Source organism: Ursus arctos, unplaced genomic scaffold, assembly GCF_023065955.2.
Source record: "Ursus arctos isolate Adak ecotype North America unplaced genomic scaffold, UrsArc2.0 scaffold_11, whole genome shotgun sequence".
Lineage (NCBI taxonomy): Eukaryota > Metazoa > Chordata > Mammalia > Carnivora > Ursidae > Ursus > Ursus arctos.
The window spans coordinates 3,708,537-3,720,877 of record NW_026622775.1 but is presented as its reverse complement, the minus strand read 5'-3'; the positions used below and the strand labels follow the sequence as shown (position 1 = coordinate 3,720,877).

The window sequence follows — 12,341 nt, the reverse complement described above, 5'->3', positions numbered from 1 at the left end:
GAAAGGTGGTGACATGCTGGGAAATGGGGAAGTAGGTTGGGGGCTGGGGTAACGGTGATAATAGTTAAACATGGGAGGAGAGTTTACTCTGTGCCCAGTACAGTCTGAAATGTTTTATCTAAATTAACTTAATGAGTTTTTGCAACATTTCTGAAGTGGGTGTCATGAGAGATAGTCCTTTAAAGCTGCCTGGGCTCAGATCTGGGCTCCACTATTTACTAACCGTGTAACCTTTTGGCTAGTCACTTAATTTCTCTGTGCTTCCATTTGCTCGTCTATAAAATGGAAATGCTAGTCTCACTGAGGTATTGTGAAGATTGAAAGGAGCTAATATATAAAAATGCTTAGAACTGTCTGGCATATATAAGTGTTGTGTGTGGTTCTTAGTTTTGTTTTTTTTTCTTTTTTTTACAGTTACCCTCTTCATTACAATTAGTATTTCCACATTATAGATGAAGAAACTGAGGCCCAGAGAGGTCATAGAGTTGTTAGTGGTGGACCCAGTTTTCAGCATGCTGAGTGTGAGGTTCAGCTTTAGTAGATAGGCTATCCAGTAGAAATATAAGGGGAGCCACGTAAATAGTTGAAAATTTTCTAGAGGGCCCATTACAGAAAGTACAAAGAAACAGGTTGAAATAAATTTTAATAGTGTATTTTATTTACCCCAACATATCTAAAACAGTCACTTCAGTATAAATTAACTTTAATACTACCGTAATGAATATAAAACTAAGATATTTTACTTAAGTGCGTATTTTACATGTACACATCTCATTTCAGACCAGCCTCATTTCAAATACTCAGTAGAGACATGTGGACAGCACAGCGATAGGGATTAAATTAGGTTAAAGTTGGAAATAAAGATTTGATGGTTAAATTTGAGTTAGAGAATATAGAGGAAAAAAGAGATTAAGTCTTAAGCTTTGGGTAGTATCTTCTGTGAAGGAGTTGGTAAAAGAAGTGGATTCATGAGAGATAGGCAAAGACGTGGGAAAATGTAATGTTGTGGGATTGGGGAGATACCTCCATACATCTGCAAGAATGGGAAAGAGAACTCAGGAGTGAACTTGCCTCAGTCTGACAATCCGATGTAATGAATACCATTCTCCATCTCACAGAGCCTTTTTCCATTGGGATCAGCTTTTATCTGACCTTGGAAGTGTGTTAGCTGGGCTGAGGGAAACGTGGGGCACTCAGTTCAGGCCCAAGTGTTATTCACCCATTCGGTAGAATCATGTTGGGTTGCGTAGACCTACCTTATAGTGGAGTTGGAGCCTACTCTCCGCAGAGTGATCTGACTTTCAGAAGCACATACTTTCTCACTCTGGTTTGCCTTTTCATTCCCCTCTCTTCCACCACTCCCTGAATTTCCATAGCTCCCTATCTCCACCCCCAACTTTCCTTCTGTACCTTCCATCCTCCTGATTTTACACAAGCCCTTTCCTTCTGCCTGGGATGCCTGTTTATTACCTTTATCAATTACTAAAATCTTCAGAGCTGGGCTGCTTCACTGTATGGTGCGGCCCTTCCATGTGCACACATTGCCGAACTGTTTGTGCATCCCTGTGTTATGTTGCATGGTGCTATTACCACGTATTATGTAGGGAGATTTCATTGCAGATGTTCTGTGTCTCCGCTCCGCTCATATAGCAACATGGGGATAGGAGTGTGGTACAGAGTCAGCTTGGGTGCTTCAGATACTAAAAGCCTAGATAACAGTAATATCTGCACAGCTTAAGTTAGAGAATAAGCTCTGTATGTATAGGATTCACATGACAGTTTTGTCACTTACCACCTGTGTGATCTTGGGGACATTACCTAATACCTCTGGGCCTCACTATCCTCAAAGGTAATAACATGGATAATAAAACGTAGCTTATAGTGGCGGCAATAGTGCATACCTCCTAGAGTTGTAGTAAGGTTTAAATAAGTCAATATATGTGGAGCACAGTGGTGGCATCTGGCACATGAGCACTATTTATGGTGTGCTTGTTATTATTTTTTAATCAAATATTTAACACCAGCTTTGTGCAAGCCTTTATTCAGGTGCTGGGGATGCAGTGGTAAGAAGACAGAGTCCTACCTACTGTCATGGTTGTCGCATTTTCTCCGGGACAGAGTTAATTAAAAGGCAAACAAATGAATAAGATAATTTTCCCTTTTACCAGTTCTACCTTTTTGAGCAATTTGTCCCTTATACCGCTAGGTGCCTTTTACAAAAGGCTGGTAGCCCATTCTGGATTTTGGGGAAGACCGAGGTGGCACAAAAAAAAAACAAGCATGCGGAAATGGAACACACAGCTGATGAAAAGCTGAGGAAGAGGCCAGTGTATTCATTCTAAACAACATTGGCCTGACTGTGGTCAGGGGCAGGTATTGGTCTTCCTACTGGACGCCAGGGAGATGCTGCTGGAAAAAATGCCTGAAGCTGGACCTCTGCTAAGAATGGACTCTTAATGTTGACTAAGAGTAACAAGAATGATAGCAAGGTCTGGGTCTGTGTCTAATCCAATAGTTGCTAGCCACCTGTGGCAACTTAAATTGAGTTACAGTTAAGTGAAATGAAAAATTCTTTTCCTTCTCTGTACCAGCCACATTTCATGTGCTACACTGCCGTATGTATCTAGTGGCCAGTGTATTGGACAGTGCAGTCTAGAACATTTTCATGGTCTCAGAACGTTGTCTTGGACAGGGCATCTCTAGATAGTACCATTAGGATGGCTGTCAACACTTTTTTCTACTCTCTGTTTATGTAATTCATTTTTACTTTCTTTCAGGGCAAGGAAATTTTGAGAGATAGTGGCTTCTTTGGAATCATGCTTCTGGTGATTCTGCAGCCCTGACTTCTGACAGGGTACCAGCAGTGTTGGCCTTCCCTTAGCAGAGTTGTGTCTCTGAATGTGAATTGTGAAGTAAGCTTTGCCTGGTTCTGTTACATTGAGTTTTGAGGGGTAGTTCTCTGCTTCAATGGTTCTCAACCAGATACAATTTTGCCGCTCCCAGTGGGGTGTTTGCAATGTCTGGAGACATTTTTGATTGTTAGGTGTGCGCACGCACGCACTGCGGGGCTTCTGACATCTGTTAGCTAGAGGCCAGGGATGCAGCTAAACGTCCCACGGTCCACAGGACAGCTGAGAGTCATCTGGTTCAAAAAGTCATTAATGCTGAAATTGAGACACACTGTTTTATTCTTTGCTTTGAGTAAGAAAAAGGAAAAAAACGGCATAACTGTGAAATGCCAGATTAGTAATTTAAAGTAAAATCTAGTTGGTAATACCATTTTCTTACCCACCAGCCTGGAAGTTACCATCTTTTGCTCTGTGGCAGATCAATTATTTAGAGCATACCAGTGACAAAACAGTCAGAGTCCAACCCTGAATCGTTTTGAAAGCAAGTTACTAAGTAATTGAAGCGAAGAGAATAATTTGTCTTTTTGGTATTTACCTAAATGGGAATTATTTCTGTGAAATACCATTTTAAGGATAAAGTTCCTTACCAAGCGAGTTTTAACTGAATAAGAATAGTGGGAATAGTAGACAGTATCTGTAGAAGTCCAGTTTCTAATTTTTAGATGAATGCAGCTATTCTGTCTCTTCTTTCGAGTTTCTTTGATGCTTGCATACCTTCCCTGTGTGTCTCTCTCTCATATGTTTAAGTGTACAGTTCGTTGTTTTTTTAGTATATTCATAGAGTTGTACCACCATCCAATATCTAATTTCAGAACGTTTTCATTGTCCCCAGATGAAATCCCGTACCCATGAGCAGTCATTCCCCTTCCTACCCCTTCCTCCTCTGTAGCCCCTGACAACCAGTAACTACTTTCTGTCTCTGGATGTCCCTGATCCACCCTTTCCTATAAATGGAATCCTACAATGTAGGGCCTACTGTGTCTGGCTTCTTTCACTGGTTGGATAATATTTCATTTTATGGATATATGCCACACATTGTTTATCCATTCAGCAGTTGATGGACGTTTGAGTTGTTTCTCTTCTTTGGCTGTTACGGGTAATGTTGCCGTGAGCATTCGTGCACACGTTTTTGTGTGTACTCTCAAGTTCAGCTTCCGAGATACAGGTTACTGAATTTTTGTCTCCCCAGCTTCTGATGTGCAGTCACCCTGGTGGGAGGCGCAGGGGTCTGTCATGGTGTAATGATTTCTTTATCTGTGTATAGTTTGTCTCTTTTCCTGAAATGTTTTTGTTTTATTTTATCCCCAGTCCCTAAAAGGGCTCAATCACCAAATAGTCTTAGATTCGTTTCTGACTTCTAGGAATCTCTTAGAGCTGGGCTTTCCACCTGGAGGTCGTCCAGGGGCCCTTCCATTAAAGGTATTGACGTTTTAAAATCTCCATTAAATATTTAAATGTTACTCAATCTTTAAAACAGACCTGTGGGAGAGCCCTCGTGTATATGCAGAATCCATGCATGATAGTTGACGGCAATCGGATAAGCCTGCCAGGAACTTAGTTTGGATTCGGGAGGTCAAGGGTGGAGCCTGAGATTCACTTACAGACCAGAAGCATCATTCCGGCCTTGCTGTGCAACGTGGTCTGCAGTAGCAAGGTTTTAAGTATAGCATTTTCAGATTTTCTCAGCCTCCAGGAGTGTACAATCTTCACTTTTGCTGTTCGTTTTTAGCTTGTTTATTTATTTATTTATTTTTTAAGATTTTAGTTATTTATTTGACAGAGAGACAGCCAGTGAGAGAGGGAACACAAGCAGGGGGAGTGGGACAGGAAGAAGCAGGCTCATAGCAGAAGAGCCTGATGTGGGACTCGATCCCAGAACACTGGGATTACGCCCTGAGCCGAAGGCAGACGCTTAACGACTGTGCCACCCAGGCGCCCCGTTTTTAGCTTGTTAAGGTTCAAAAGATTAACTTCAATTATCAGTAACTGAGCGAAGTGTGAAGTAAAGGCTGCTTGTCCTTGTATGTTCGAGATCGTCTCTTCAGCTTACTCACATCATACTCTGCCATCTCTCCGTAGTCTTGAGACATACAAGGAACATGCCTGTTACCATTTCAGAGATTCCCTTTGTAGGAACACAGTTGAGCAGTCAGTTTAAGGTGGGTGGTGGGGTGGGTGATGGATGTTGAGTCCACAGTTAGGCTTCATATTTGGTATATATTCTGTGCTTTTACAGATTTCACTTAAAAAGGCAGCGTTGTTCATCAGATCATAGTAAACTCCCAAGGCATACACTTCTTTAAATGACATCATAGGAGAAGTTAATTTGTCCCAGAGGGAAGTGCCCACGTGGAAATTAAGATGGGTCAAATAAGGCGCACAGGGCCACTTGTGTGCGTCATGACAGAAGTTTGTAGAACGTGTAAAAAATTTGCACCACAGATATCAGAGGCCTCGTGATGTTAGCCTAGTAATGGGATTGATGGTTGTTTAGCCCGAAGTGTAGAAAGTGAGTAAATTCTCTTGAATTGTCCCACTTCTGCTAGACTTAAGATTTCTGAATGTCTGTCATCATTTCATTTGCAAGTTATGCAGAGAAAACAAATCCTGCTTTAAAATAAATGCCTTAGATCTAACTTTTACTGAGCACTGACTAGGCGCAAAGGAAGAGGTTGGTGCTGGGGAAAATAGAGCTATAACTCACGTGCTTGACCTACCCTCCCAGGGAAGTCAAACTAAACATACATAGAAAGACGGCTGAAAGTATAAAACAGTCCCTAAATAACAAATCATGTAGACAGTAAATATATAGGGACTGCCGGGATGTACATACCAAGACACATAAATATTTCTACAAACCACCCAGACTATAAGGAAAGAAACAGTAAGCCTGATTTCTCCGTCATGTGGAGAGAAGTTAGGCCATTGAAGACGGAGAGTAGGAATGTAGAATGAGAAGGAAATAACTCACTCAGCCCTTAGTGACTCACTAATGTCCTTTCTTTTGGGCGGAATTATAGGAAGGATTTGGCTAGTGTGGGTGGAAAAGAAGGGAAGAGGGACAGAAAGAAGATCGCTTGTGGAAGTGGCCTTTAGATTGTCAGTAAAATTCAGGGGTAATCCTACCACCTTGCCACTCCAGTAGTTTCAAAAAATGCTCTTTGATTTACTCTGAGAAACTGGGAGGTAGGAGGTTGTGGCAAATCTTTTTTTTTTTAAGATTGTTTTTTAATATGAAAAATCTCAAACATTCATAACAGTAAGCCTCCTTAGATTGCCATATCTGCTGCCAGAAGGTTTTTAAAGGTAGGACTCAAGGAACCCCAAGGTAGCGTTCCTTTCTAGTGGTTAAAACAGACAACCTCTGCTTATCTTGTATTTTCTCCAAACCACATCTTCAGCTGTTTATAGCTTCTCAGATAATTTTATACGTTCTACTCAATTTAAAAAGAAAAACAGGAGATACTTTACAGGGCCAGAATGAATTAAAATTCACTAGATACATGTTTCTTCTTGCCCCAAAGCAAAATAACTTGGAATAAACCCCAAAGCAAAATGACCCAGTCAAACAGGTTCTGCCAGTGTAGGCACCCTCCTTGAAACCACCCCTCAACCCCCCTTCCTTCAGATTCTGTTCTTCTCCCCAGGCAGCTGGGCTGGGAGCTGAAACTAGTGACTGATGGGAAGTGGAACCTTGTTTTTGTTTAAGATCTTGGAAATGGTAGAGCTGGAAAGTAATGTTTGCTTCATTATTTCACTGAAAAAAAATAGGTAGGGAGACCCATATTATAATTTTTCAAAAGTAATTATTGAGCACGTAGAGCATAATTTTATTGGAAATGCATTTGTTAATGAGATGATTAGTGGGGGACTGCTACAGCTTTTGTGGTGTGCCTATTAAAAGAATTGTCAGATTGTCCCTTTGGCCCCAGAGGATTTTCTGCATTGAGCGATAGTAGGGCTCAGAACGGTGGAGATGCTTTGTCTTGGACACTAGGAGGATCGCGGAGGGGGAGGTGGGAAAGGAGATCCCCCACCTCGGGCAGACCAGTTTTAGAAAGGAGGACCATCTGGAAGTTGAAGAGCGGGATAGAAATATTCTTTTACAAAGTTCGTACTTCTTTTTTTTTTTTTTTTTTAAAGATTTTATTTATTTATACGACAGAGATAGAGACAGCCAGCGAGAGAGGGAACACAAGCAGGGGGAGTGGGAGAGGAAGAAGCAGGCTCCCAGCAGAGGAGCCTGATGTGGGGCTCGATCCCATAACGCCGGGATCACGCCCTGAGCCGAAGGCAGAGGCTTAACCGCTGTGCCACCCAGGCGCCCCTCAAAGTTCGTACTTCTAAAACAAAAACCAACCCCACCCCCACCCCATAGTTCGTGCTTCTATACCGCAAGGCTGTTGATACCCCGTTTTGAAGACTTTGGGCCAGGCTACAGCTCCGGTTGGATCCACTGCGACTGTTCCTGCTTCATTCTGTGTCCCTGCTGTGGCTGTGGGAAACGCTGTCCTGGTAACGGGTTTCGCTTTGAATTGATGATTATTGGCTTCACGTGAGTGGTTAGGGCTGCTCAGCAACCATTCTGGATTTCCCTTGTCACTTTTTCATTCTTCCTTGTGCTCAGTCTGCGCTCTGTCTGGAGGCACTCCCCCCCAGAAGTCATCACAGGTCTTAAGTGTCCTTGTTCCTCTGAAGCCTCGCCTGGCCACCCTGTCTGAACATCCCTTCTCTGAAATTTCTTCACAATTTTGCTTTATTTACTGTTTCTTTTTGATACTTACTCCTGCCTAACTTGTATGATTTACTTACTTATCTTCCCCCATCTCTCCCATTAGTCCAGTGGCTTTTATGAGCTTGCATCATAATCTATTGGAGGGCTTTAAAATACACTGTTGGGCCCCACCCCGGAGTTTCTGATTCCCTTGGCCTGGGGGCAGGACCTGACCGTTTGCATTTCTAACAGTTCAGGGGAGATGCAGAAGCTGCTCGCTAAGGGCCACACCTGGAGAACCACTGCACTAGGAGTGAGGGCTAGATAAGTCCCATGAGGACGGTGATCTTTATTGGTACTGTTCACTCTTGTTTTATCAGCACCTAGAAGAATGTGAGGCATGTAATATGCGTTCAGTAAGTAGTTTTGAATGAATGTTGAATAAAACTGTCTTGAAAAGTAAGAGCTATAAGCGGTATCAAATATAAACACCCTATCAAAAAAATGCTGTCACATAGCTGTTTTATAAAGACGTGCTGCTAAAAAGAACCTAAATTAGGGGCGCCTGGGTGGCTCAGTCGGTTAGGCGTGGGCCTCTTGATTTTGGCTCAGGTCATAATCTAGGGGTTGTGGGATCGAGCCCCACGTGGGGCTTGGGGCTCAGCTGGGAGTCTGCTTGAGATTCTCTCTCCCTCTGCACCCCCCCCACTCATGTGCACGTGTACACGCTCGCTCTCAATAAATAAATAAATATAAAAAAAGAAGAACCTAAATTATGTTTTTGTCCCATAGGAAGAGAAAATAGAGACTCTAATTTTTTTTTGTTTTGTGTAGAAAACAGCTTTATTGAGATATAATTTGCATATCATTCAATTTAGCTACTTAAAGTGTATGGTTAAACGGTTTTTAGTATATTTACAGAGTTGTGCAACTGTCATCACAAACAATTTTAGAGTATTTTTATCACCCCCAAAAGATCCCTGTACCCATTAGAAGTTATTCCCCTGCCCCCCAATCTCCCAGCCTGAGGCAATCACTAATCTGCTCTCTGTCTCTATAGATTTTCCTATTTTGGACAGTTCACATAAATGGAATTATACCATATGTGGTCTTTGTGATTGGCTTCTTTCACCTAGCTTAATGTTTTTAATGTTTTTTAGGGTCATCCAAGTTGTAACATGTTTGAGTGCTTCACTCCTTTTTATTGCCATATAATATTCCATTGAATGGATATATATATAAATTTTAAAATATTTTGTCTGATTATCAGTTGATGGACAATTGGATGGTTTCCACTTTTTGGCTTTTATAAATAATGCTGCTATGAACTTAGGTGTATATGTTTTGTGTGGATGTGTTTTCATTTCTTATGAGTAAATATCTAGGAGTTTTAATTATTTGATCACATGGTAACTGTATATTTAACATTTTGCAGAAGTACTGTTTTCCAAAGTGGCTGTACTATTTTGCATTTTCACCAACAAATGTATGAGGATTCTAAATTCTCAGTATTCTCACTAGCACTTGTTACTGTCTTCTTGATTACCGCCATTCTAGTGGGTTGTAGAGGTATCTCCTTGTGGCTTTGATTTGATGTGCCCTTTTCTGATGGCTAAGGATATAAATTTTTTTGTTGTTTTTTGCGTGAGAGAGTGGGGGGCCAGTGGGGGAAGAGAATCCCAAGCAGGCTCCATGCCCAGTGGTGTTCAGTATTACAACCCTGAGATCATGAGCTGAGCTGAAATCAACGGTCAGATGCTCAACTGATTGAGCCACCCAGGTGCCCCTGAACATCTTTAATCTGCCTATTCTGTCATTTGTATTTTTTCTTTGGAGAAATGGCTCTTCAGATTCTTTGAGGCCTGTGTAAATTAATGCTATTTTTGTTTAAGAAGAGAATTTGGAAGTGGGGCCTGGGTGGCTCAGTCGTTAAGCATCTGCCTTCGGCTCAGGGCGTGATCCCGGCGTTATGGGATCGGGCCCCACATCAGGCTCCTCTGCTATGAGCCTGCATCTTCCTCTCCCACTCCCACTGCTTGTGTTCCCTCTCTCGCTGGCTGTCTCTCTGTCAAATAAATAAATAAAATCTTAAAAAAAAAAAAGAATTTGGAAGAAAAATTGCATTCCACTTTTTTTGTTGAATAACCACAAATCAGCAATGCATCTGCTTTTTTCCATCATGCATTTCATGATACCTGCAGACCTTCCACACTTGGTTCTGGAGTCTGCTTAGATGCTGCCTTCTTAGAGGCCTTTGTTGATCATCCTGGCTGAAGAGGCACTCATCCCTGATCCTTCTTTCCAGTCTTACCCTGTTTTATTTTCTACAATGCACTTGTCACTCTCTGATATTACAATAAGTTTTATTGCTTTGTCTTTCCCAGTGGAATGTAAGCTCAGTGAGGTGGGGACCCTGTTCACTTGGTGAGGCCCTACTGCTAGGGCCTCAGTACATACTGCTTGAATGAATGATTAAGTGAGTGGAAGACTGGGCTCGGGAGTCCACCATTCCCTTGTTACGGGAACTTGGGCAAGCCCTTTAACTTTTTCAGGTTTAACATCTTCATTTGTAAAACCGCAGAGGTAAGAGTCTTTGCATTCCTGGGTGGCTCTGAGGGTTAAATTCATTGGTGTATGTAAAGCACCAAAGGCCATACCAGGTACTATAAAGAAAAGAAAGCTGTTAGTTTTAATCTTTTTTTTTTTTTGCTTTTGGCATGTTACATAGAATAGTGACAGCAAGGAATATGTGTTTACTTTTTTTTTTTTTTTTAAGATTTTATTTATATATTTGACAGAGATAGAGACAGCCAGTGAGAGAGGGAACACAAGCAGGGGGAGTGGGAGAGGAAGAAGCAGGCTCCCAGCAGAGGAGCCTGACGTGAGGCTCCATCCTACAACATCGGGATCACGCCCTGAGCCGAAGGCCGACGCTCAACTGCTGTGCCACCCAGGCGCCCCATGTGTTTACTTTTTAAAGGACTCAAGTGAACCAGAATTTTGCTTCTTTTTTCCAGGGGATGCAGAGAGCAACTAATGTCACCTATCAGGCTCATCATGTCAGCAGGAACAAGAGAGGTCAGGTCGTGGGGACCAGAGGTGGTTTTCGTGGTTGCACAGTTTGGCTAACAGGTATGGTCTAGAGAAATAAATCAATTAATTTCAAAAGCAGTGTTTATAGACAGTCTGGAACCAGGATGTAGTATATTTATGTAAATTTTGAGCTGTTTTTTTTGGCTCTTTGCATTATTATATAAATTTTGTAATTGATTTAACCAGTTCCTCCAAAATCTGGCTGGGATTTAGTTTGGGATTACATTGTATCTAAAGGTCAGTTTTGGGGAAAATTGATCTTTAAAATATTGGGTAATCCTTTTCTTGAACATGGTTTATGCCATTGATCTTATCACTAGTGATGCTTATAAATACTGTTTATCAGATTTTTTGGTGCTTGTTTTATGATCTTATCAGTTTTCATAAATATATATTTGAAAAGGACATCTATTCCCTGATATTTGCAATGTTCTATATATGTTCATTAGATCAAGCTTGTTAATTATGTTGTCAAATCTTCTGTAGCCTTGGTTGATTTTTTTTTTTTTTTTTTGGACAATATTGTTGGAAACAGAAGTAAAGATTTCTTTCTTTATCTTGCAGTTTAGTAGCTTAACCAGGATCTGTCAAGCTATTGAGTGGTTTGCCATTTTCCTGGAATGCAGTTTGCTTTTTCTGATTTTTATTTCAGATAAACTTTCTTTTATATTTTTACATTGGTTGGTGTACTAGTTTCCCAGGGCTGCTGTAATGAATTATTTCAAACAATGGGGTGGCTTCAAACAGCAGAAATTTATTCTCTGACAGTTCTGGAGGCTGGGAGTCTGAAATGAAGGTTTTGGTGGGGTTAGTTCCTTCTGTAAGCTCTGAGGGAGATTCTGCTCCAGGCTGCTCTCCTGGCTTCTGGAAGTTGTTGGCGGTCCTGGGTGCTCCTTGGTTTGTAGCTGTCGTGCTCCAGTCCCTGCTTTCATCCTCACGTGGCCTGGTAGTGCCACCAGTCGCTGGATTTAGTGCCCTTCCTAGTACTATAGGACCTCATTTCAATTGAGCTAATTACATCCACAAAGAGCCTGTTTCCAACTGAACCCACATTCTGAGGCCCCTGGGGGTGGGGGTGGGGGACTATTCAGTCCAGTACATTTGGTTTCTTTTCTTCAGTGTACTAATTTTCCTTATCTAGTTTTGGATTATCTCTCTTGTAATTGTGTATTAATTTTCTCCAACTGCTTTAATTTCGTTGCCTTTTTGTCTGTGTTCACTGTAAACATCTCAGTGCAACTTCCTATGTCAGTAATTAAATTTTCAGTAGTCTCTCTTCTTACTTTGTTTCAAATTAAATATATATAAAATGAATATGTATATATATATATATGCATGTATGTATAAATAGGTACTTTTATTATTTAGGTTGTTTTGTGTAAAAAGTCTAAGAGTTTGGAGTTCAGGGGTTTTTTCCCCCTCATACTTAGTGCTCAGCACTTTTAACTGTGGTTAAAAACAACAAAAAAACCCAGAAACCCTTGCCTCCATCTGTTTGTTCAGTTACTGTTGCTGTGTAACAAAGCACCCAAAATCTAGTGGCATAAAACAACCATTTTAATTTGCTTACCGTGTTGTGGGTGAGGAATTCACGAGGGCTCAGCTGGGCGGTGTTCCCTGACGTC

General features: G+C 41.3%; 1 protein-coding gene across 1 annotated transcript in view; it reads left to right on the top strand.

Moving 5' to 3' along the window:
- Window positions 1-12,341, top strand: part of PAPSS1 (3'-phosphoadenosine 5'-phosphosulfate synthase 1) — a 95,827-nt gene that overhangs the window by 2,865 nt on the left and 80,621 nt on the right. Inside the window, exon 2 of the mRNA XM_026499139.4 lies at window positions 10,641-10,755. Within this exon, the coding sequence (XP_026354924.1) occupies window positions 10,641-10,755 (115 nt within the window). The remainder of the gene's footprint in view (window positions 1-10,640; window positions 10,756-12,341) is intronic.